This window comes from Apodemus sylvaticus, chromosome 3 (assembly GCF_947179515.1).
Source record: "Apodemus sylvaticus chromosome 3, mApoSyl1.1, whole genome shotgun sequence".
Classification (NCBI taxonomy): domain Eukaryota; kingdom Metazoa; phylum Chordata; class Mammalia; order Rodentia; family Muridae; genus Apodemus; species Apodemus sylvaticus.
The window spans coordinates 56,289,014-56,314,653 of NC_067474.1; the positions used below are offsets into that span (position 1 = coordinate 56,289,014).

The following is a 25,640-nucleotide window of genomic DNA, read 5'->3' on the forward strand; positions in this document are numbered from 1 at the left end:
ATCTGAGTGACGGACAGACCGTGCAATGGGAAGCACAGAGGCGGAGCCGTGGGGGCGGGCTCCCGGTCCCGCTGTCTGCGGCCGGCGGGCAGGCGACTCCTGTCCCGAGTGGAGGCGGCGGAGCCGGAGCCGGGGGAGGGGGCAGCGGCTGATAGAAGGACCGCGGCGGCGCCCGCAGCTCCTCACCGGTGAGGACGCTGAGCGAGGACTCGGGGGTCCCGGGAGTGGGGCGTCGAGAAGACAGGTCCTGGTATTGGGGGTTGGGACACCGTGGGCCCTTAGTCCCCTCTGCCATAGGGGTGAGGGGCCTGGGAGCTCGAGGTCGGCCAGGTGCTGGGCGTCTGCGACAAGGGTCGGGTTGGGTCGGGTCGGATTGGGTTGCGCCGGGCGGAGGCGTTTCTGAGCAGGCCAGCCAGCCAGCTGGGGTGACATCACCGACCCCCTCCCCCGCGCGAACCCCCTTCCTTCCTCTCCCTGCCGCGCCTTTTGTCCCGGCCAGGCTCGGCTCTGCCCCGCCCCTCCCCGCCCATCTGCGGGGGCGGAGACTCCCCGTCAGTGACTTCATTGAGTAGGTTCTTAGGGATTGGGCTTGAAGGGTCCTCCCCAGAGAGGCGAGAGGAGCTCACTCACTGACTCTCAGGCCCTCACTATCACACCTGTCACAGGTACAAACGCTGCCACTCAGCAACTCCACACTGTCACTTCCAGCCTCACTGCCACACAGCCGTCCAGGCGCTCACACCATTCAGCCAGACACTGCTGCACCTGCGAGCAGAGGGCCACTGGATCCTCTCACTGCCCTCCACACCTGGGGATCAAGTCCAGCTCCCTGGGCACGAGACAGGCCTTGCTGGGCCACGGCCTCTGGGAATCTGAGGAGGTGGCTTCCAGAGCTCCAGCGTCCCAGGCAGGCTCCGGCGGAGCGATCAGAGGTGAGGGGCTTGGCTGGGCATGTTTAAGCGCACAGTGCTGTCCTGCCCACCCCCAGCAGCACCCCCACTGCAGGCTCGAGGAGCTTTCCGGAGCTTCCCACACTTCTGGGGAGAAGACTTCTTAGCCAGCTTGATGTTTAAAATTCAGCTGGAGCCCTTAAAACTTCGAGCGTGGACGCTGAATGGGTTTGTAAAGTTTCGGTAAGTCCCTCCTGAGAAGGGCACTCACACCCATGCCAAGTCAGACTCTCCACATCAGCCATTGCCTGCACCGCCGCCTTCCTCCCTCCTTCCCTCCCTGTCGTCCTCATCTCCTCCTGGTGTATGCATGAGTCCCCTTGACCTCGCCTGTACTTTTGAATGAATGGTACCCGGAGCCATTCATCTCTCTCTCAAACTCATGCTTCCACAAATATCTCCAACATCTCAGCTCTTCCGGTTCTCCCTCCCAGCCCATCAGTGACCTGTGGTCCACTTCAGCCTTCTCCTTTTGTCACCTCTCTTCCCTGTCCGTCAGACCCTGTCTCCTCCCTGAACTTGACAGTCCCTCTTGTTATCTGTCCTCTGTTTTCCCTTTCCTAGCTCCACCTTGACATACTCATTCTTCATCAAAGGCAGAGCCATGCCTTGGGGCTCCTTTGTCATCCTACCACGTGGCTGGTGGGGAGGGAGAGGGAAGGAGGGCGGAAAGAAGGAGGGAAAGGAGGCAGGTCCTGAGAGTTTGCCCTGTGTCTGTAGAGGGAAGAGGATTGTGGGTCTAGAGCAGCTAGCAGGTGGGTGCCAGAGAGGGCGAAGTGGGCAGTGGCAGAGGAAATGAAGGACCGCAAACGGTGGGTGCTGCCGAGCTGTGCCGCTTGCCCTCTGCCGGAAGCCACTGGAGACCCCTGGGTTCCCTGTTGCTCTTCTAGGTTTCTTCCACTCTTGGGGGAAAGAAAGTGTGGGCTGAGGCAAAGATGGCAGACCACCCATCTCCCTCTCAGACTGCTTTTAATGCCGTTTCCGAAAATGGCTGCCCTCCTCCAGATGCTCTTTCTTCTCTGCCTCCCCCAACTCCAGTCTCCCCCACAGGCGTGACATGCTGGTGAGGGGAGATGGGGGAGTACCCGCCTTTATAGTGCCTTCTCTTTGTCAGAGTGAGGTGGCTTCCAGTACCATGAATCAGCCTAGCCACCTGCAGCAGGCTAAGGTCACTCCCCCTGCCTACCTGGGGCCCCTGTCCCAGCCCTCACTCCTGCCAGGACCTCGCACACTTTACTACTGTGAAGTAGTCAGGGGCAGAAAAGCAGGCCTCAGTCAGCTCCGGCTGCCAGGACATTGTTAGAAAGACGCTGGTTCTCCCTGTCTTAACGGGGGTTGGCTACACCTCAAAAAGGCTAAAGGATGGCATGTGGCCACTCCCCTCCCTTCATGTCCATTGATGGGAGCAGGGTAGAGTGTGAGACCCTGGCTTGGTGTCCTTGACCCCACTCAGGAGTCTAATAAGCCTAGCATGGAGTCAGATCCTCAGATGTAAGGGCAGGTAGGGGAGGGGCTTGCAGCAAAGGTATTTAGGACACAGGGGTTAGTCCATCTGTCCCCTGGCACCTAGGCTTTAAGAAGGCCTTTTCTCCGATGCCCTTGCCCACTCCCTTTGGTGCTTAGGCAGCACAGACAAGTAGTCACACTTCAGTGTGTCAGTCCTGGGAGTGAGTAAAGGCAGCTGCCCCCCTGGCTGGGGACGGCAGTGTCCCCCTGCTAATGAGGGTGTTAGAAACAGGTTTCCAAAGGCACTGAGTCACTCTGTGATCTGAGTCACATGTGAAGCTTAGCATGGTCTGAGGGGCAAGGGCAGAGAGATCTGGGGTCCCCGATGGCAGAAGAGACTCCAAACTCCCATGCCCCAATTCAGCTGGCTGGAGACAGGAGCCTGCCCCCCATTCTGGGCCACTGCCCCAGCTGTCCTCTGCCTGGGCATCATGCCTGAGGTGTGGCGTAGGAGAGACTATGAAGCTCAGGTGACCTCACTCAGTGCCCTGACCTTCCAGCTTCTGTGTGTGTCTGTCAGTCCACAGTGCCATTTCACTCAGAAGGGCCTCTCAGGGGTCCTCAGGCTGGCCCGAGGGCCTGGGCCTCTGCCTAGCCCCAAGAAGTGGGCCACCATCTTCAGCCATAAGCTGAGAAAGGAATCATAGAATGGTTCTTGTCAGAGCCAGAAGATATCATCGAGCCCAAAACTTTCATTTTACAGATGGGGAAACAGAGGCCCAGAGAATAGGCGTGACCTGCTGAAGGTCATACGGGGGTCATTTAAGGATCGCAGGATCGTCAGGAGTGGGGCTGGACTGTAGAGAACAGGCATCAAAGATTGGCCCTGGGCTCTTTCAGAAACAAGGAGCCCAGCCCCGGTCCAGTGGCCGTGATGGGAAAAGATTATTACAAGATTCTCGGAATCCCGTCTGGGGCCAACGACGATGAGATCAAGAAAGCCTACCGGAAGATGGCCCTGAAGTACCACCCGGACAAGAACAAGGAACCCAACGCTGAGGAGAAGTTTAAGGAGATTGCTGAGGCTTACGATGTCCTGAGTGACCCTAAGAAACGGAGCCTGTACGACCAATTCGGCGAGGAAGGTAAGGGGACAGAGCAACCAGAGCCCTGTGATTGACTGGGGCCCCGGGCCGGGTGGGCGGGCGGGCCGGTTCTCATAGCAGTGTAGAGTTCCCCTAGAGTAGCTCACTCACGACCTGGCCCCTACCCGCTCTCCTCCCCACCACACTCGCTCTTCTCCCTCCCTTGTCCCCTCCTGGCCCTAGAGAGGCCTGGAGACTGTGCCAGAGCCCCCCTCCTCCCACCTTCTTTCCTTCCCAGCCTTATTAGTCCTGCCTGAGGTCCCCGCAGCTTCATTGGCTGATCAGAAAGGTTGGAGAGAGAGAGAGAGAGAGAGAGAGAGAGAGAGAGAGAGAGAGAGAGAGAGAGAGAGACCATGACTCTCTGAGGACGGCATTTACATTCATCAGCATAAAAGTCTGGCCCCAGGGAATTAACCACAAGAGTTCTGAGTGGAAATGGTTGTTATCACCATCCCCCAGTCCCACTCGGGACAGCAGAACAGTGAAGATTCGCCTCCCAGAGGAAGTGGCAGGCATCCAGGAGTGGAAGGGGAGATGTCTGGCATCTCACCCTTTCCCTAGGGCAGCTGGTGGCCACGCACTGGGCGGGCAGCAGGAAAAGCCCAAATAAAGCCTCTAAGAGGGTGGCTCCTCCCAGCGCATCCCACAGGCATGATGTAGCTGCTAATTCTGGGCCTGCCCCTCGGGGCGCCTGCCACCCGCCAGCCATAGGCACCTGTCAGGCTATATTAAGAGACATTGTCACAGCTGAGGCCTCGCCTTCCTGGGAAGAACTGTCCTTCCTCCACTCTTTCACATTGTCCCCTTCCCTTTCCCCAACCTACCCTCAGAATGAGCCAGGCTAAATGGCGTGTACCATACCTGATTAAGTGCAGGAGCTCAAGAGAATGGTCTTTGTGTCCCCTTGTCGCTTTGTGTCCTGTTCATCTCCTCCCTGCGCCCCATCTTCCAAGCTCCCCCCCACATTTTTAGTCTCCATGCTTCGAGTTCATCCCATTTTCCCCTGATTATTCCCAGACTTGTCAATTCTCAGAGCGACCAGGCACCTGCTCAAATCCCTGGTATTCTCCCAGCCTAGTTGGGAGGGTGGGAAGTGTGGAAGTGAGGAAGAAGGGGAGCAGTGCAGGCACACGCCTCCGTGTGGCTGGCCTCAGAACTGCACTCGCCCCTGCCCTTACCCAACTTTTGCTTAGGAAGGAGGTGGGAGAAGCTACCCAGAAACGTCCTCCCCCACCTCAATGATGACCAAGTGAAGCAACACCCAGACTCGGACCCTAGGCCTAGACACTGAGTTGTGGTGCAGATCAAGTGCATTGTGGCCCCAGGCAAACCTGAGGGGCTGGAGGAGGGAGAAGCTGCCTTGAGAAGCCAGTTACACTGCTGTGCACCCTGCCTCTTCCTCCACAGCCAGCCAAAATAATTAGCTGAGTCTGTGTGCAGCACTGGCTTGACTTGGGACAAGTTGTTCCCTGCTTGACATGGGGTGGGTGGTGGAGCAGGAATCCCCACAGTGAATTACCCATGGTTGTCATCAATCTAGCCTCCTGCTCTCTCCCCAAGCTCCGCCTAGTTTCCTATGCGTGCTTCACAGCTGCCCTTCAACAGGGACAAAGAACAGACCCCAAGTCTTTTTTTTTTAAAGATTTATTGATTGATTGATTGATTTAATGTGTATGAGTACACTCTAGCTGTCTTCAGACACAGCAGAAGAGGGCATCGGATCTCAATACAGATGGTTGTGAGCCACCACGTGGGAATTGAACTCAGGACCTAAGGAAAAGCAGCCAGTGCTCTTAACCACTGAGCCATCTCTCTAGCCCCAGACCCCTGAGTCTTAAGAGAGGGGTTAAGAGGAAGCTGCCACAAGCCCCTGAATGCCTGCTATTTTCATAGCCTCTCTAATGAAATCCAAATCTGTTCTTGTGGCCCCATGGAATAAGAAAATAATGTAAGCCCAGGTTCCTGAGGCCAATTGAAATTTTAGATAAAAGGTCTCACAGAGGGCTGAGAATGTAGCCTAGTGCCAGAGCACGTGTCTAGAGCATCGCACAGCCCAGGTCCCACCCCCAGCGGCACTAAACAAGCAAATACGCCTCGGTGAGAGGGGCCCTCCCTCTAGCCTGGGCCCCACCCCTGAATCTACATGTTCTGGGTCAGTCTGTATTAATCCTATCCACTCCACCACGCACCCACCCCAAAGTGCCATCAAGGCACCCAAGTCCCTCAGACAAGAGGGCGCAGCTGGGGTCATCCCTTGCACTGTGCCATTGACTTGCTGAACGCAGGGCTGGTGTGGTGTTACTCTGGGGAGCTGGCCCATGATCGTCTGTCTGTACAATATGTGAATGACAGTCCCTGAAGCTGCACAACACTAGATCACAATATGCAAATATAGTAATTGATATTTTTTCTAGAAAAAAATAGCTCCTCATTATATCAATGAGTTTTCTTGGTTTTGGGGAACTCTTGATTTCCAGTTTGAGCAAAATGTAGGGAGAGATGAAGCAGAGTCCAGCAGGGCTTCCTCCTAACCTATGTCCACACTTACATCAAGGCAGCCCGCTGAGCAGCCTCCTCTGAGGTCTGTCTCATAGAGATTTGGGAGGTGGATGTGGCCTGTCATGTAAGACGAGGCCAACGACCCAACCTTTTCGAGGGCTCTTGGGACTGTGCATGGAAATAATTCATAAGTTAAGTCACATCTTCTCAGGCTCCTGGTCCGAGCTTTCCCATTTATGAGCTAACTCAGCTTGGTGGGCTCTCAAGATGCAGCTTGTTTTGGTTTGGTGTTTGAGACAAGGTCTCAGTATACAGCCTGTAACTCTAAGACCAGTCTAAAACTAGACTAACCTAAACTCTGTCCCCTTACCCAGACTTTACAGAGTACTGAGATTACAGACATGCAATGCCATGTCATGTACACATTCCTAAATATATATTCAGTTGAGTAGAAATTAATCTTGTCGAAAGCCTTTCTCGTTGTGTTAATCTAGTCCTCTCTGTGGAGGTTAGAGGTCGCTTCTTTCCCTGGGCCATGAGCCAGCATTTAGTGGGCACAGGGAGAGCCTGGGACGGGTGAGGGTGAGCCACACTGCCCCTAACTTCTCCTCCCCTTTAGGCCTCAAGACCGGCGGTGGTACATCAGGTGGCTCCAGTGGCTCCTTTCACTACACCTTTCATGGGGACCCTCATGCCACCTTTGCTTCCTTCTTTGGTGGCTCCAACCCCTTCGATATCTTCTTTGCCAGCAGCCGCTCCACTCGGCCCTTCAGTGGCTTTGACCCAGATGACATGGATGTGGATGAAGATGAGGACCCATTTGGTGCCTTTGGCCGCTTTGGCTTCAATGGGCTGAGCAGGGGTCCAAGGCGAGCCCCAGAACCACTGTACCCCCGGCGCAAGGTACAGGACCCCCCTGTGGTGCATGAGCTGCGGGTGTCCCTGGAGGAGATCTACCACGGCTCTACCAAGCGCATGAAGATCACAAGGCGGCGCCTTAACCCTGACGGGCGAACTGTGCGCACTGAGGACAAAATCCTGCACATTGTCATCAAACGTGGCTGGAAGGAAGGTACCAAGATTACCTTCCCCAAAGAGGGCGACGCCACACCCGACAACATCCCTGCCGACATTGTCTTCGTGCTCAAAGACAAGCCTCATGCACACTTCCGCCGAGACGGCACCAATGTGCTCTATAGTGCACTCATCAGCCTCAAGGAGGTGGGGTGTGTGTGTCTGTGTCTGTTCACATGTGTGCATGTATGTGCTTGTGTGTGTGTGTGTGTGTGCTTGTATGTCTGTCTGTCTGTCTGTCTGTAGGAGGGTGATAGGAAGCATTTCCTTCCTACCTGCCATGTTCTTTTCCCATGTGAATCATTTTCCTCCCTCTCCACTCTTTGCCTACTTTTTCCTTACTCTGACTTGTTTTTTTGCAGGCGCTGTGTGGCTGCACTGTGAACATTCCCACCATTGATGGCCGAGTGATCCCTTTACCCTGCAATGATGTTATCAAGCCAGGCACCGTGAAAAGACTCCGTGGGGAGGGACTTCCCTTCCCCAAGGTGCCCACTCAGCGGGGAGACCTCATCGTTGAGTTCAAAGTTCGATTCCCAGACAGATTGACCCCACAGACACGGCAGATCCTTAAACAGCACCTACCCTGTTCCTAGGCTCCGCCCTGGCCAGTCTGGAGCCTACCACAGCAATACCCCACACTCCCCCATCACATGTGGACCCGGCTGGATGTCCACTGGACACTGGCCCTTTTCTAAAATGCAAAGCCACTGATGTTCAGGAAAACGTTCCTGTTCCCGACCCCTTTCAGAGCTGGGCTGCTTTGGGGGAATGGGAGGGCGGTGGGGAGAGCTAGCCCAGACCAGGGGTCAATTTTCTGTCACATGCTTTGAATCCAGTTCCCACTGCAGTGGCTGGAGAGTGACTTGAGAGCTACTCGGAGCTATAGATTCCTTGTCCTGCCTGTAAATAGCATGTCCTCCTCCCTCTCAGCCTTGCAATCACCCTTCCTCTCCCTTCCCTTCGCCTTCTTCCTGTTTCTGAAGAAAGAGGGTAGGAGGGACCCCGCTTCCCACCTCACCCCGGGTCTGTAGTGTCCGAGGCTACTGCACAGTGTTACTGCACAAGTGCTACTTGCCAAAATGGTCTGTGTCCCTCTAGGGGACAAAGGACAGGAGATAGGAAGGGAAGGTCCGTCACCTGTGAACAAGGCTGTCCTTGGAGCACGAGACACTTTTCATTTGGGGCAGGGAGGCGAGTCAACACTCAGGAGCCGCCCCACCAGCTACCCTGCCTGCACCCCACAGAGCTGGAGGATCTGTCCCCCTCAGCTGCTCTGGAGTGGGGGGGGGGTGAAGGGCGGAGAGAAGAAGAGAGGGGCTGAACCATCACAGCTAAGAGGTGGGCAGGAGCCATCTGCCAGCCATCAGCAGAAAGGAAAGGGCTTTGGGGTCAGGTGGCAGCTGCTCCCCACCAAGAGATTCAGGGTCACAGGTCTCTCCCCACATCTCTGAACTCAGGGCCTAGCCACCCCAAACTTCCAAGCCCCACTTTTGTGATATGTGAAGCTACTTATTTCTTACTTTTCTTGGAGGCTGTGTCAGAAATTTCCAGCCCCTCTCTGCCTGTGTGACCCCCACCCCACCCCACTCCCACAGTTGTATAAAAGTTGAATAGTGAAGGAGCTGGGAGAAAACTGCTTCAGCTGGTCCTGGGGTGGGGTCTTTAGGTTTTCTCACTTTGACAAGCCCCTGAATGTTTTTATAGTAGTTTTTTGTATTTTTTGTAATGACAGTATTATGAAAAAAATAAAGTATTTTAAAAATATAGCCTCTGAGCAGAAGCAGTAACCCTGGTGCAGGCAGGAATACAGTGGCACTGTCAGCCTCCTTCCGGGGCCCTGGTCACCCCAGGAAAGTCAGTCAACCTCAGGACAAGCTGAGGCTCACCCCTTCTTCCTGTAAGCTCTGATTTCTTGGAATTCCAGAACACATACAAACAACAAAGCTAGAAGCCACAGCCCAGCTGTCTATGAAGAAGAAAATACCCTCGATTGTGAGAAAGAGCCCAGCCTTGTCAGAAGCTGTCAACATGAGATCCAGCATATTTGTCTAAATGTTCTCTTGGAGTTAGAGACACTGTATTCCTTGCAGGGGGTGGAGGACTTTCTGACTGATGAGAATAGGCGCACTCCCAAAAACAAAGTTTGGCCATCAAGTGTGCTGGAGAGATGGCTCAGCAGTTAAGAGCACTTCCTGTTCTTACAGAGAAGCCAAGTTCAGTTCCCAGGACACATCAGGCAGTTCACAACTGCTCAAGGGAATCCAACAAGGCCAGCCTTGCCAAGAACCTGCACTCAGGCACACACACTTACAATTAAAAAAAAAAAACATTTTTTTTAAAGTTTGGGCACAAAGAATATAGATAGAGCATGCTGACAGGGCCTGGCTGGGGACCTGGGCTCCCTGATGGGCACTAAACATAGTTCCTGCTCCTTGAACCATGCCATCTTCTGGGGTTGTCTGTCCTGGTATCTCACCTGCCTGTCCCTGCTAGACAACTCTGACTCTCAGGGCCTGATGGGTCTGGGTAGGAAAGAACCCTGTGGTTACAGAAATGGACACCTTCAAGTACCAAGAACGCCAGTCACAATGCTGGAGAGGCCCCAGACAGCCTGGAGACCACAAGGATGGCTGTCCTCGGCCGGGCCTGGCTCCACACCGGTGGACCCTGGGCTTCTCAGGACCTTTCGGACTTACTCTGTCCTGGGGCAGAGACAGTGACAATGGCTCCTGCCTGCTAACAAGAGGCACTTCCTGTGGGAAGCTCTTCCTTCTACTCCTAAACCAAGGTACCTGGTTCACAAACAGTCTGCTGTGGGTGAGGTGGATCCCAGTGTTCTCTTCTGGCCTCTGTGGACATGTTTGCACTGAATGTTTGCACTTCTGAGCCCATGGGTCCCTGAGATCCTAGAAACCGAGCTATCTGAGGCAAGATAAGCTGCTGTTGAAGAGTGTGTGCATGCACATACACACGCACATGTGTGCACACACACATAAGTAGAAGGGGGAAAGAGAGGAGAAAGGGGGAATAGAGGGAGAACTTTATGAAAATAAAGAAACTAGGGAGTGTTTCCTGGTGAGCCTTCAGATTTTCTTGCCTGGCCAAATTTGTGAGGGGGGGGGAGGGGGAGGAGTTGATTTTGTAATGACAGAACTATGGCAATCATCTGTCTGTTGTGTGTGACATTGTCTTTAGATTGGGCTCCCTGGTTCTTCAGTCACCTCAGTCACTCAACCACTCAGTTTCCCAACCTTTCTCAGTTCAGCATCAGGACGACCATGACTCAGGGCTGCAGCGTCCATCCCTGTGCCGCACTTCTCCTCAGCCTCTTCTGGGCTATGAGTGAATTTCCAAGTCTCTCCTACCCATCCAAAGAGGACACTGGAAGGCTGTCCCTCTCTGTGATTGCCCTCCAGCCTCTCTGCACCTTCGCTTCTGAGTGCTGCCCCTCCATGCGGCAGCCTGGTGGCTGGTACCCTATCATCATTCACATCCTGTCCTGCTGCGGGGTAACTCTAGACTGCCCCTTGTCCCCACTGCCACAATTTATCCATGATATCAGGAGAAAAAATTCTCTTTCTTGAATTGAGGGTCCCCTGGAGCCCACAACTCATGGATCCCTCAGGTCTCTTTGGACTTTTTTGCTTATGATAAGGAGACAGGCACTAGGGACCAAACCCAGGCCCGAAAACGCTGCAGGCACATGCAGTCCCACTTCACTATATTACCCTTAGCCTTGGGACTGGATTTTGCTTTTCTTCAGACAAGGTTTCTCTACAGCCCTGGCTATTCAGAACCTCACTATGTAGAGCAAGCTAGCTTCAAACTCACAGAGACCTTCCTGCCTTTGCTTCCTGAGTTCTGGGTTAAGTGTGTGTGGCACCACCTCTGGCAAGGGGACTGATTTTTTTTTAAATCTTTTTAAAAGTTATTTTTTTATTTTTTATGTACATTTGTGTTTTGCCTACATGTATGTCTGTGTGATGGTGTTAGATCTTGTAGTTACAGACAGTTGTGAGCTGCCATGTGGATGCTGGGATTTGAACCCAGGTCCTCTGGAAGAGCAGTTAGTGCTCTTAACTGCTGAAGCATCTCTCCAGCTCCAGGACTGATTTTTTTATGATCATACCCATCAATCTGTCTAGGGGGTTCTTTTCAGGACCTGAACAATGTTCATTTAGCTGTCCCTAAAACACAGGCTGAGAAGGGAGGCAGGAGAGGCCCGCAGCTGGGCCTTCATCACCCGAATAGTTCTATAGATTCAAGCCCCTTGACAAGTAAGCTCTACCTCTTTCCTAATTCCAGGCATATTATTTTGGCTTTTAGTACATGTTTAATTCCTAAGTCAAGAAAGGAAAGCTTTCAAGAGATGATATGGACTCAGTGATGATAAGTACTAAAGTTAAAGTTCCCAAGCAGCTATAACATTTTCAGGGGTGGGGCTGGAGATACGGCTCAGCAGTTAAAAGCACTGGTTGGTCTTTCTGAGGACACACACAGGTTCAAGTCCTAGCATCTGCAGGATGGCTCACAAGTGTCTGTAGCTTCAGTATAGGTGATTGCACGCCCTCTTCTGGCTTCTTGAGGCACTGCATAAATGTGGTGCACAGGCATACACATTCAAGCAAAACACTCATGCATATAAGAAAGGAACCTTTTCAGGATGGTGGTGGCACAAACATTTAATTTCAGCACTTGGGAGGCAGAAGCAGTCTGACCTGAGGTGGAGGCCAGTCTGGTCTACAGAATGAGTTTCAAGACATCCATGGCTATACAGAAAAACCGAATCTTGAAAAACCAAAGGGGATGGTGGGGGAGCGCAGCAGGTTGGGGGGGACATAAAGAGAAGGTTTAAATCAACAAATAGAAAATTTGTAGTTGAAAAATACAATTGAATGAAATTGTTGATAGTAATAAGTAGATTAGGAAGACAAAAATCAGCAAACAAAGATAGGTCCAAGAAATTATTCAATTTGAGGAATAAAGAATAGTAAAGGTGAAGAAAGCCTTTAAGACCTGCAAAACACAAAAATAGAAGTGTCAGAAACAGGAAAGAAAGGGGTAAAAAAAATGTATAAAAGCCTGGGTTTGATACCTTAGCACCCAGAGATGAACAGGGAAGGAAAAAAGAAGAGAAAGAAGAGAAGGAAATGAATTGACTGAAAACTCCTCAAATTCAATGAGCAGCCTTACTAATCAGTAAACCAAAAGGCTCTGTGATGGAGATGATTGACAAGGGCTCACCTAGCATGTGACAGGCTCTGGTCAGTCTCAGCATAGAAAAAAGAAAAAGAAATTCCAGATGGGTATGCAGGACAATAAAAAGATCCACTGCTGGACAGATCCCAGCAAACTCCAGTAAGAAGAAGGCTGTCTGCAATCAGAAGCCTTGTAGATCAGAAAGACCTAGTGATACAATCAAAGTGTTAAAGGGGAAATTCTATACTGAGAAAAATTACCAATCAAAAATAAAGGCGACATGGTCGCATACTCCTGTAATCCCTACAATAAAGAGAGGAAGGCAGGAAGATCATGAATAAGAGTCCAGCTTGGATTGGACAGCAAGTTTGAGGGGAAGTCTGGAGTATGGTACAGCTGCAACAAGACACTAACAAAAATAGGTAGCCGGGCAGGGATGGCACATGCCTTTAATCCCAGCACTTGGGAGGCAGAGGCAGGCAGACCTCTCAGGACAGTCAGGAATACACAAACCCTTTCTTGAAAAATAAAAAAATAAAAAATAAATAAATAACAGGTGGCACACACCTTTGATCCCAGCACTCAGGAGGCTGAGGCAGGTGGGTATATGGATATTCAAGGCCAGTCTGGTCTACATACTGAGTTCCAAGACAGCTGGGTCTACACAGTAAGACTCTATCTTAAAGAAAACACTAAAGGAGAAATCAAGACATCCCTACATAAAGACTGAGAAAATTCATCTTCAGCAACTCTGCCCTGAAATTCCTAAAAGGTAGTCTTTCTGGATGATATAAAAGAAACTACAGCTCTACATGAAAAAAATACAGTCCCAGGAGAACCAGCACCCTCTTCAGCTCTCTGTGCACTGTACACATGTGGTGCACAGACATACATGCAGTACATGCAGGCAAAACACCCATACACATAAAATGCAAAAAAAATTATAAAAAATATTCCTATAAATCAGTGTGTATAAATATCAGCTAATTGATGTACATTCTAAAAAAATATTTTATGTTCCAAAAGGACATATGTATATGCACATACACATATACATGAACCCACACACATGCAAAAACATGCATATATATACAACACACATAAAAAGTGGAAAAATAAAAAATTAAAATGAATAAATTTAAAAGCTCTGCAGAGATGAGAAAGGTGCCAGGCTGGAGAGATGGCTCAGAGATTAAGAGCATTGTCTGCTCTTCCAGAGGTCCTGAGTTCAATTCCCAGCAACCACATGGTGGCTTATAACCATATATAATGTGATCTGGTGCCCTCTTCTGGTATGCAGGTTACTGCAGGCAAAATGCTGTATACATAATAAATATTTGAGGGGGAAGGGGGTTAGGTAGAGGTGCCCAGAGGGCAACATCCCAGCCATCACAGAGCCTACTTGTGAGAACAAAATTCACTTGACAAGAGTGAGCCTCAGCTAAGGATGCCACTGAAGGGCCTTGCTGGAAAGGAGGAAAGCTGGAGCTAAAGATGACACTGAAGGGGCTTGCTGGAAATAACTGCTTAGTACATGTGTTTCTAAACTTAGTTCCAAGCTACCCAGGGAACTGTAGCTGTGCTACAAATCAAACAGGCAGCAGAGTTGGCAGCAAGCAAATACAAGTTTCAAAGAAGAGTGCTAGTGCTGGCACAGCTGAAGGGAATTGAGGGCTCACTAAACAACAAGGGCCCATCAGATCTCTGGAAGATCTCTAAAGGAAAGGGAGGGCAAGTTAGATGGCTCAATGGGTAATGGCTGCCAAGACTGACAACGGAGTTCAATGCCTGGGATCCTCATGGAGGAAGGAGGATCAATTCCTGCAAAATGTTCTCCTACCTCCACACATACTAAAGTAAATAAATGGGTGTAATTAAATAGTGTTTATGTCAAAGGTAGATGAGTAAAGAGATTAGTGACAGTACATGGGCAAGGGCAAAGTGGCCTTTCTGACAGAAGTAGAGACTACTGTTTTTACACTGAGTGTGAAATGAGTAGGGAAGCCAACTAACAAGATGTAAGCGGAGGTAGAGTGTGGCATGGGAAGCAGGGTCTTTGGAGGATCCCCAGGCCTCTGTAGCTTGTACATCTATGTGGCTTATATTGTGGGTATCTGACAGGTTCATAAACAGGCTAGTGATGAACAGGATCACACGAGGAAACTATCAATTGGATTTTGAGAGTGTCTGCTAGAAGGATAGAAGCTAAAGAAGTCAGAAGACTCAGGTGGTGGAACTGTGGGAGCCTGTGGGCACTGCAGAGGCAGAAGAGCCCAGGGACACAGCAGAAGCAGCAGAGCTGTGGGAGCCTGGGGACACTGCAGGAGCGGAGCTGTGGGAGCCTGGGGACACTGCAGGAGCGGAGCTGTGGGAGCCTGTGGACACTGCAGGAGCGGAGCTGTGGGAGCCTGGGGACACTGCAGGAGCAGAGCTGTGAATCTGGGGACACTGCAGGAGCGAAACTGTGGGAGCCTGGGAACACTGCAGAAGCAGCATCTTTTCTAATCTCCCAAATGATGGGTCAGCCTCCACCCATGTTTCATCAGATTCTCCCAGCAGGTAACTTGCTACAAGCTGCCTTCACCAAGAACTTCCTACCCAGATGGCTGCAAAACAACAGAAGTACCTGCTGCAGGCAGGGGCAGAATGGGGACAGGAAGGTCTCACAAGTGAGGACTCAAGTCACATTCTCCCACCTCTAATCCACAATAGTCTCTTATTCTTCGTGCCAGAGATTGTTTTCATAAATTCCAAGACACTCGCCTCCACCTCTTGTCTCAATCCTAACTGCACTGGGACTCTACACTGACACAGGGCATGCTAAGAAAAAAGGGTACAATAGAAATTACAGAATACCGACTTCCATCCCCACCCAGCCTCAAGTGCAAGCTAGTCCTGAATCTTGTGAGCTGTTTCCTGGTAAGTTCCCTCCAAGACTCGGTCACATGTGATGGAGATGGAGCACGCAAAAGTAGTGTAGAGGCTGACTGAAACAGTCTTTTGTGGGAAGGACTACAGAGACTGGATTGGCCAATGAAAACTAATGAGCTCAGTTATCAATAACACTGTATATTTCAAAGTATTTTCTTGTCCGTTGTCCCATATGCTCTTTATAAGCATGCTGTGAGGGATACAGGCCAAGAGGATCTCAAGGAGGAATCTGAGTCTCAGGGAAGTTAAATTTGTCCAAAGTCTAGATTTAGAGCCAGATATGGTGGCGCATACCTGTAATACCAGCACTTGGGAGACAGAGGCAGGCGGATTTCTGAGTTCGAGGCCAGCCTGGTCTACAGAGTGAGTTCCAGGACAGCCAGGGCTACACAGAAAAACCCTGTCTTGAAGAAAGAAAAAAAAAATTTAGAAAGCCGGTCTAGGTATGTTGGTTCTAGTGCACGTCACACTGCCATCTGGTGGACATTCCTCAGCTCTACAGTTCTTTCATTTTCAAGGATAAGCAGAAGCAGAAAGCTGGTACTCTGGTTGCTGGTTTCTTCTTTTAGTTTCCTGAGATGTGTTTTGCTGACAAAAATGAGCTCTAGCAATGAACATTCTTAAATACTGTGAGCCCTGAAAACAGGGAGTTAGGTTAATCCTGAGAACTCTGAGCTGAACAGGTAGATAATAATGCCCATTCACCGTGTATTCTTCCTTGTGCACTGATGCTCAAGGATAAGACATGAAAGGATGAGTGAGTAAGGGTTTCACCAAGGTATGCTGACTCTCAGAGCTGTGCTGGGATGAAACCACCATGTCAATCACAAGGGCCAAGACCAAGATCACCAAGAAGCCCCTCATCAGGCAACATCCAGTGTTTGCCATATGTGAACCATCCATACCGGTCCAGGGACTGAAGAAGGCCAACACATGGTTTCACTGACAGAGAAGATTGGCATTCTGGCCTCACTGTGGAGAAAACCCTGCTGATAAATATCTGGATGCTGTGATGGATAAAGTCATGGCCCTAGTGCTCAGCACTTACTCAGCGTGTTTGCTGAAAAGTTAAAGGGCACACAGAGATCCTGAAAATGACATAAAAAATGCTTTATCTTGCTTAAGTGCTGGGTGGGAGTCAGAGAGCGCGCCACAGTTAAGAGTGATGGCCACTCTTCCAGAGGGCCCAAGATCAATTCCTGGACCCACCTCTGTAAGCCCAGTTCCAGAGAACTCAATCAAGCCCCTTTCTTGGCGACCTCCTTGGATACCAGACAGGCATGTGCACACAGGCATACATGAAGGCAAAACATCATACACATAAATGTAAAGACGAGGATGAGGAAGAAAATGAAGGAGAACCAGCAACAGCTGGCACCTGGGCTGTGACTATCGTGACCAGTCACAGATGAGCTAACGGGATTGGTGGTACACAGAAGCACATACTGACACAAGGGTTATTCCAACTACACTGAGTTCATACGCATTCTTACACATGGAGCAAACGACAAAGAAGACTAAAAAGACCTTCAGATTCCCATCCATCATTTCTTGTTGCCACTTTGGGCATTTCTGAGATCATTTTCCTCTTAACACCCTTTGCATGCCCTTAGATAATAACCTTCTAAGTTTGTAGTTGTCTTCCAGTTGAGCATACATGTATCATTACAATCAACTAAACAGACTTTGTCATTTTCAGAATTAAAGGTAGAGTGACAACTTACCAGTGTTCTTATCGCTCCCAAAATAACCTCAAGTCACACAAAACCAATACAGTTTTCAGAAAAATTACCCTTTTTTTTCTGAACAACTAAACTTTATGAATTAAAAAAACAAACAAAAAGAAATAAAAGAAAGATTTGGAATCAGTTCTCATTCTGTTCTGTTTAAGTAAACTACAGGCACTCACTATGTAGGAGTAATGTGGTTTTCTACATTTAATTAATGAATTTGTGGCTCCTTTCTGCAATCCAAGTTTGAAGATGTTTAACTTTTCTACACATTTATTATTCTTTGAGCCTATAGCCCCAGTTACTCAAGAGGCTCAAAGGGGAGGACTACTTTAGCTCAGCAGTGTGAGGGAAACCCACACAACATAAACACAAACACCTTATTTCAGCCCTGAGAGGCAGAAGCAGGCCAATCTGTACAGATTCTAGGCCAGCCTGATTTACAGAGCAACTTCTATGGACTAAATAATGAGATCCTGTCTTGAAAAAGTCTAGGGCTGGAAAGATGGTTCATCAGTTAAGAGCACTGACTGTTCTTCCAAAGATCCTGGGTTCAAATACCAGCAACCACACAGTGGCTCACAACTATCTGTAATGAGATCAGATGCCCTCTTCTGGTGTCTCTAAAGACAGCAACAATGTACACACACATAATAAATAAATCTTTAAAAAAGAAAGTCTAAAAACTAAAAAGCTAGGAATGTTCTTTCAGTCCTGTAACTCCAGCACTCAAGAGACTGAGGCAGGAGGATTGCCATGAATTTGAGACCAAACTGGGATATATAGTAAGTTCCAGAATAGCTACCACTACAAAGGGAGACCCTGCCAATATAAACTGAATGTAGTGGGTGAGGGGTGTAGAGGGGAGGAGGGCAGAAGTCTATGTTCCCACACATATACTGTCGGTCAGTGTGAACTGGTGCCACGGAATGTGGGGGTTTCCCAAAAAGCACAAAACAAGTAAAAAACCCTAAAACTAAAAACAGAACTACCATATAACTCAGCATTACCACCTGGGCATAATCACAAATAGCTTTATACACTTTTCCAGCAATATTTCACATCTATGGGTTTTGTTGCTCTATTCACAGTAGCAAGGACATAAAATCAGTCTAAAAAATCACCGGCAGAAAAATGGATAATGGAAATGTATATATAGGTCTGGCTGGTTTTGTGTGTCAACTTGACACAAGTCAAAGTCATCAGAGAGGAAGGAGCCTCCACTGAGAAAATGCCTCATGAGATCCAGCTGTAAGGCACTTGCTCTATTAGTGATTAATGCAGGAAGGCCCATCCCATAACTGATGCTATCCTTGTGCTGGTAGTTCTGGGTTCTATAAGAAAGCATGTTGAACAAGTCAGTCATGTAAAGCAAACCATAAGCATCACCCTCCATGGATTCTGCATCAGCTTCTGGCCCAGGTTCCAGCCCTGCTTGAGTTCCTGTCCTGACTTCCTCCAAATGATGGGATTGTGATCTGGAAGTGTAAGCCACATAAACCCTTCCCTACCCAACTTGCTTTTTGGTTATGGCATTTCATCACAGCAATGGAAACCCTATGACACATATACACAAAACAATTTTACTTGTTCATAAAAAAAAAAAAGCTGTGCACTTGAGCACAAAAATATGCATGCACATACAAATAAAATCTAAAAATTCTGGAAAATGGATGGAATTGGAAAAATATAGGAAGCAAGGTAAGCCAAGCTGTGCTGGTTAGTTTTATATCAAGCTGGCACGAGCCAGAGTCATCCAGGAAGAAGAACCTCAGTTAGGAAAATGACCCCACCAGATTAGCCTGTACTAAAGACAGAAGTGCATCTTCTTTAACTGATGACTGATGTTAGAGGGCCCAGACCACTGTGGGTGGTGCTGTCCCTAGGCTGGTGGTCCCAAGTCTGTAAGAAATCAGGCTGAGCAAACCAGTTAGTAGCACTCCTCCATTGCTTCTGCATCAGCTCCTGATTCCAGGCTCTGCCTTGTGTTTCTACCCTGACTTCACTCAATGATAAACTATGATGTGGAAATGTAAGCTAAAATAAACCCTTTCCTTCCCAAGTTTCTTTTAGCCAAAGTATTTCATCATCACAGCAATAAAAAAACAAAAACACGGGCCCAGAGTGACAAATATCACATGGTCTCTCTTGTATGCAGAGCCCAGCTCCTAGTTTTTCTTTATGGGTATTTATCTAAGTGTAAGAGGTGATCAGGGAAGTAGAAAGGGAAAAGAGGCTTCAGTGAAGAAAGGTACAGAATATGTGATGTCAAAGTGGAAAATGGTGTGGGGCAGGGGTGCAGGGGTAAAGGGCACGCACAACAGGAAGAGACAACTAAAATTAGTATTATGAAAATGCCATGAAAAACAATTGTGCTAGAAATAAAACTAAAACACGTAACACACACAACACACACACTATATATATATAACCTACCAGATATTGCCCTAAGTACTTATATACATTTAATCCTAAAAACTGAATAGGCTGGGTGTGGTGGCACTCACCTTTAGTTCCAGCTCTTGGAAGACAAAGGCAGGCAGATTTCTGTGAGTTCAAGGCTAGCGTAGTCTACAAAGTGAGTTCTAAGACAGGCAGGACTATGAAGAGCCTGTCTCAAAAATCAAACAAACAAAACCTGAGGTTCTACAGTGTTTGATTGAGGTTTCATGGACAGGAAGTGGAAACTAGAGTCTGGGATTGCATAATTCAGTGTTAAAAATGCATGCCCTCAGGCATATGTCTGGTCTTGTCAATCAATACAAAACGGGAGCCCTTGGGCCTTCACTGTATGGGATGAGTTAGTTGTCTGATAAGAGACATTTTGGCCCTAAGCACCAGGAGAAGGCTATTGGATCTATGTGGAAGTTGAGAATTCTGTGTTCTATGATGTAATGATGACCACAAGAAACTGCCACTAGGCCGAAGAAAATGAAATGGCTGCTAGAAGCCCTGCTTGGGGATAAAGGAGATATGGGACTTCTCCAAGGCCAGCTGACCCATACTCTGGCCTGCAAACACTGCAGCAGCGATATCTGCCTCCAAAGTCCAGGGAATATGATCATACTATTCTTGTTCATGGTTTGGCAGATCCGAAGATGGTGGCAGCTTGTAGGATGGCAACAGCTTCAGCCCTGGTGCTCTGGAGATAAAATGACGCAAGGCAAGGTAGGTGAGCACTGACCTTGGACACAGATCTGGATGAATAACTATTAAAATGATATGTGTGGTTAAATAGAGGGTCACTGTTATGATGTGGGCCCAGATATCAGACTATAACTAGATTCTGACATTAACAATGATTGAAGAACAATGGATGAAGTAACCACTGGTACAGCTGTGGGGCAGGTGAGTCTACATGTGGAACAGAGGTAATAAATGTGCAACATATCACATGTCTCTAAGAAGCTAGCATACCTAAGAGCATGCTCTATTCCCTAGGGCCTACAACTTCTGTACCACTTGGTCTTCTCTGATTGCCCATGGAAGCAAAATTCAGAAGAGGAAGAGGAAGATGAGGAAAAGAAGGAAGAAGAATCCTTATCTCTGGATCCACTAAAACCATATTATCCTTCAGGATTCTCTACAGCCCCATGGCAGCCATCCTGTAGTTCTCAGGGCCTCCCCAGGGCCACAGAGACACGAGAACAAGTACTCACACAACCCCCAAGCCCTTCCAGATTCTTCCCAACCTTGCAGACCCTGACAGGGAGCTCCCTGCAGCAGAAAAAAAAACAGCTCTTCTGGGGTCTTCCCTCTCTACACAGTGAGTCCTTGGAGACTGATTTCCTGAGCTTAGATCACCCCTCTTCACTAAAGTTGTCTATTTGTCCTTCTGTCTTCTATAACGAGGTTCCCTTCCTGTGTGTGTACAACCTGTTGCTTCCCTATTACAACTCAACTTACTATCCTACCCCTAAAGCCCATACTTTGGAAGATCTAGAAAAAATAGCACCCGGTTCTCAACTAGTTCAATCTCCACCTTCCCCTCCTATCCCACGAGTATCCTCCAATCTTAAGCCTTTGCTTAAGGGATGCATGAGAATCATACCTGACACCAAAGCACACACACAGTGGTTTACACAGAACAAAGAGGTTCCTTGTGTCTCTGAGAATCAAGCCCTGTATCCACAGCCTGAACTCCAAAAAATCAGATCCTCCACACTCTTATATTCATCGGAGGCCTGTAGGGAGATGGCAGGGGACCTCAGCCTCTATCATGTCTCTCTATTGTATCCTTCTAACCCTCAGGAAGTCCTAGATAGGTTTGAGATGCCATGGATAATCATGAAACAAAATGAACACCCAAAAGCCTCTGAAACTGCAATGCAAACTGCAAGCCGACTCCCAACTTCCCAGACAGAATGCCAGAGAGTCAACCCCACAGGAGACCTGTCTCAACTGAAAACTCTCTGGGAAACCACAGTGCAAAAAGAGAACCCTCAGATCTATGAGGGTCCAGTCTCAGACCCTTGCCAATTCACAGTGCCCATGACTGAAGGAATTGGCCCTCCAGGAACTCCCCCTGGATATGAAGCTCAGTGGGGAATCACACTACATAATGACATTCCCCAAGCTTTTGATCCCCTAATGTCTGCTTCCTGTCAACCAACAGCTTCTATGTCAGAAGTAAAAAATGTTAACCCCAAAGAAAGACTTTCTGCACCTAAGGACTTCAGGGAAAACATGGGATATAGAGAGAACCCACCTGTTCCCAAGCCTCCAGTCTCAGTCCCCTACCCTCCTCTAGACACCCTAGAACACCAGAAAGAGAGTCCCTTAGAGGATGTGTCTGGATTTAAGCCTCAATGGCAATACAAAAAAAGCTCAAGCAGTCCCTGGGGCTTTGAAACTCCAACCTTGGACTCCACCATGGGGTTTTATGAAACCAACCCTATGTGTGTCCCATTGGGATCTGATACTCAATTGAAGGGTACACCTAGTACAGAAAATCTTTATGTCTATGCCTCATCTCCTAGCCTTCCCTCTGTCTCTCTGCCAGACTTTGCAATAATGGGCCCTCAAAGAATCTTATTAGAGTCTAAAGCTTTATGGGAGATAAAGGAGCAGGAAAAACATCTGTGGGTATCTGATTCCCCATGTCCCCATATACCACCTCTAGTCCCCTTTACAGAACCACAAAGAATCAATACTGTGGATGACTTCCCTAGATCAGAAGCTACAGGAAATAATATTGATAATACAAGAAACTGTCTGTCTTCTGAGCCTCCATTTCTAAACCTCAACCCATGCCCAGCTCTTGTCCAACAGACCCTTAGAGTTAGCCCCATAGAGAGCCCATTTAAATCTAAAGCTTGGTGTGGGGATAATCAAGCTTGGTGTAGACTTATTACTCAAAGAAAAAGTAACTTCTTGGCCTCTGAGCTTCCAGCTCAAAGCTTATCCCAACACCTACTTGGACATAGCCCTGCAGAAGTCTTTTCTGACTTTGAGCCTGCTGGAGGGTTCATGAAGCAAAATGAAAACCACTGTGTTTCTGTATCCCCAGTTTGGGGATCCAGTTCACCTCCAAACTCTGTTTTGAAGTTTCACGTAAGTGAGCCTTCTGGAGACCAGTGCAACTATAAGCCTATGAAGTCAGGAGGAGAGTGGACAAAGGATTCCTGGGCCAGTGATCTACCAGCCCCCAGCTTTTTCTCTGCTCTGTTACAAGAGCTACATTCTGAAACTGAGTTTGTATGCAGAAATGAACTAGAAAGAGAAGCCTCCCAGGGTCCCAATCCTCCAGTAGTGAATCCTCTGCAACCAACAGCCTGGCCTATCCAGCCTGGCCTCCAGAAGGAACGGATGTTCTCGGAAGCCAAGGCAGAGGCCCCATCCTCCCAGGGTGAGGCTGTCTCAGTGTCTGACCATCCTGTGATCCACGCTTGGCAATGGAGCAGGGAACTGAAGCTCAGACTAAAGAAACTACAACACAGCTCCACTTTCAAATCCCCAGACTCTCACAACTCGTTTTACAGCTCCCAAGTTCTTAATGAGTCTTTGGGACTTTCATCTTGTCCCCAACAGACTCATCCTCTCAGTCTGCACCCCTGCTCTTCAAGTAGTCATTTCCCAAAAGTTCAAAGGGCAGAAGCCCTGCCTGTCCAGGCCCCTCACTGCTCCCACTCCTCTTCTCAACCTCAGGTACGAGCTTCTGGTAGAGCAGAGCAGAAGTCTCAGAAAAATAAGATGATGAAATGGAAGACAATGGTCCAAATCCCATCTCCAGGGCATGGTCATATGAAGGCTGATGAAAAGTTTTGTTCAGGAATGGGAGATCCCTCAAATACAGGGGTTCTGGTCTCTGGAAAGAGACACGACAAGACTTTAGCACTACTTTCAACCCAACAGAGGAGTTCCAGAACATTCAAAGCAGAGAAATGTGAAAGGACTGCAAGATTAGGATCACCCACTGTCACAAGGAAAAACAAGCCTGCCCAGGTCTGCAGACCAGCAGATGCCTCTATACCAAGGTTTTCTAAAAGGGCTCAGTATAGAGTTCAGAGGTCTCCACATTCTGCTCTTGCTCAGGAGCTTCTTCCAAATGCTGCTTGTCCCCAGGATCGGCAAAGGATAGGCCTGGTGGCTGGTGACACCCAGAATCCTTGTCCTTGTCAGCACTGTCCTGGGATCCCGCTAAAGCAGCAGCTCCCATCCTCCTCACCCAAAGCTCCCCCTAGCAGAGGCTTCCAAAAGTTATTAGATAAGTTTCTACGTATCCATAGACCCCTGCCAACCAAATTCAGCCGGTAAAGTATGGTAATACTGGCACCCAGTATTCGATAACCCAGACCCTCAGGTGTGGGCAGGGAAATAGAGACAAATAGAGAAAAATCCTAATAAAGTAGTTCAACTAGACAAATCCCATTTATGTCTTCTTTAAAGTCTAGGTTACTGAAGATGTCAGTTCCCTATTCTGCTAGCGCCATATCCCCTTATTTATTAGGTTCTAGAGCATCAGTTCTCAACTTGTAGGTCACAATCAATCAATCTGGGGGTCCAACAACCTTTCCACAGGGGTTGACTAAGACCATCGGGACTTGATAGTTACACTATCATTAACAGTAGCAAAATTAGTTACGAAATAGCAACACAATTTTATTGTTGGGATCCCAGCATTAAGAACTATATTAAAGGTTTGCAGCATTAGGAAACAACACTACTGTTCTCAAACTCCCTAATGCTGCAACCAGAGGGAAGATGAAGCATTCTGCCATTTTAACTTTCTTTCTCAGACTTTTAAGGAGTCCATGTCTCTACTCTCTAGGGTAAAGCTGCAAAGCCAGAGGAACACAGTCCACTGCTGCTCTTGAGACAAACACTTCATAGGAAATGAAAGAAAAATGCATCAATTCACAAAAGTACAAATGACATAAGCAGCCGTTGTTTAGAGAGCAGTTCTCTTCATCCATTTGACCCCAAAATTCTGTTGTTTAGAAAGAGGGTCTTGCTGCATAGCCCAGACTGATGTCCACCTCATTATCCTACTCCCCCAGCTTGCCGGGTTTGGGGACTACATACTGTGCTCCATATTCAGCTTCTGTATCTTCCTACCATTCTTCTAGACTTACATCTCAGCCCTGCTCTTCTCTTTCAACACATGAGCTTATTTGCCCCAAGACCACTAAAATAAAAGATACTAAAGTATCTTTTCTTGTTGGAACCTTAAGACTTTTTATGACATATCTATTTATTTACTGTATGGCAAGTGCTCTACCACTAGGCTAAATCCCCAATCCATTTTCACGCCTTCAGTAATTTATAATCTGTGCCCATTTTCCTGGTACACTGTTAGCTGGATACAGTACTAGCTCTCCCTTATGTAACAATTCAGACAAAACACATTTGCCAAAAATCCAACTATCTCATACAACTAAAATCAAGGGGCGCCAGAGACACAACTCCTTTCTGTAGCTTTAGGTAAGACTCCATTTTATCTTTTCCCTTTCTCCATTTCCAAAGCTATCAAAAGGTAAAACAAATCTTTCGCACATTGCATCTCTATGGTCTCTCTTCCTTTTTTGAGATAGGCAGTAGGGACTGAACTCAGGCAGGGTCTTGGGCATTCAAGGATGCTTTAGCACGGAGCTATCTCTAGTCCATCTTTACCCACTTTTAAGGAGACTTGTAATTACATGAACCTATCTGTATAATCCTACTCACTGCCTAGATTATCAAACCCAGGACTTTGTCCAGGATAGCCAGGGCAGTTTCTCTCTCTCTCTCTCTCTCTCTCTCTCTCTCTCTCACACACACACACACGCACGCACACACAGACACACACACACACTAGATGACCTTATTTCCTCCTTCATCCTTAATTCTCTATGCATGTACAATAACACATCCACAAGTTACAAGAATTAAGGATGCAGATATTCTGCCTGGTATAATGGTACGGTACATACCTGGGCTGTTCCAGAAGCAGTGGCAGGTAGATAACTGTGAGTTCCAGATCAATTAAAGCTACATAGTGAGAACCTCTCTCAAAACAGAAAGACGTAGACATCTTACAAAGCCATTATCCTACATACAAAATAACCAAATTCCGTAATGAAACAATTGTGTATGTTAACTAGAGATGGCTCAGCAGTTAAGAGCACTGACTACTCTTCCAGAGAGAGGTCTGAGTTCAATTCCCAGTAACTACTTCGTGGCTC

The 25,640-nt window shown here is 48.3% G+C and overlaps 2 protein-coding genes across 3 annotated transcripts; both read left to right on the plus strand.

Annotated features, from left to right (window-relative positions):
- Window positions 1-64: 64 nt before the first annotated feature.
- On the plus strand, window positions 65-8,883 carry Dnajb5 (DnaJ heat shock protein family (Hsp40) member B5). Of its 2 annotated transcripts, none has more exons than XM_052176310.1 (4): window positions 65-188; window positions 3,297-3,541; window positions 6,660-7,261; window positions 7,477-8,883. In XM_052176310.1, the coding sequence occupies exons 2-4, from the start codon at window positions 3,331-3,333 to the stop codon at window positions 7,708-7,710; spliced, it is 1,047 nt and encodes a 348-aa protein (XP_052032270.1). In that variant the 5' UTR covers window positions 65-188; window positions 3,297-3,330; the 3' UTR covers window positions 7,711-8,883. The 2 variants fall into 2 exon arrangements, with proteins under 2 accessions (XP_052032270.1, XP_052032268.1); XM_052176308.1 differs by lacking the exon at window positions 65-188 and adding an exon at window positions 939-1,133.
- Window positions 8,884-19,888: 11,005 nt separating this feature from the next.
- Window positions 19,889-23,733, plus strand: C3H9orf131 (chromosome 3 C9orf131 homolog). The gene is made up of 2 exons (XM_052175462.1): window positions 19,889-20,145; window positions 20,419-23,733. Exons 1-2 carry the CDS (start codon window positions 19,909-19,911, stop codon window positions 23,731-23,733), a joined length of 3,552 nt encoding a protein of 1,183 aa, XP_052031422.1. The 5' UTR covers window positions 19,889-19,908.
- Window positions 23,734-25,640: the final 1,907 nt, after the last annotated feature.

Bases quoted from the DNA above. Each gene is read 5' to 3' on its own strand.
- C3H9orf131 (XM_052175462.1), top strand. From the start codon at position 19,909: ATGAAATGGCTGCTAGAAGCCCTGCTTGGGGATAAAGGAGATATGGGA. The intron at 20,146-20,418 runs GTAGGTGAGCAC...TCTATTCCCTAG, and splicing joins ATAAAATGACGCAAGGCAAG to GGCCTACAACTTCTGTACCA.
- Dnajb5 (XM_052176308.1), top strand. From the start codon at position 952: ATGTTTAAGCGCACAGTGCTGTCCTGCCCACCCCCAGCAGCACCCCCA. The intron at 3,542-6,659 runs GTAAGGGGACAG...CCTCCCCTTTAG, and splicing joins CGACCAATTCGGCGAGGAAG to GCCTCAAGACCGGCGGTGGT. The intron at 7,262-7,476 runs GTGGGGTGTGTG...GTTTTTTTGCAG, and splicing joins CACTCATCAGCCTCAAGGAG to GCGCTGTGTGGCTGCACTGT.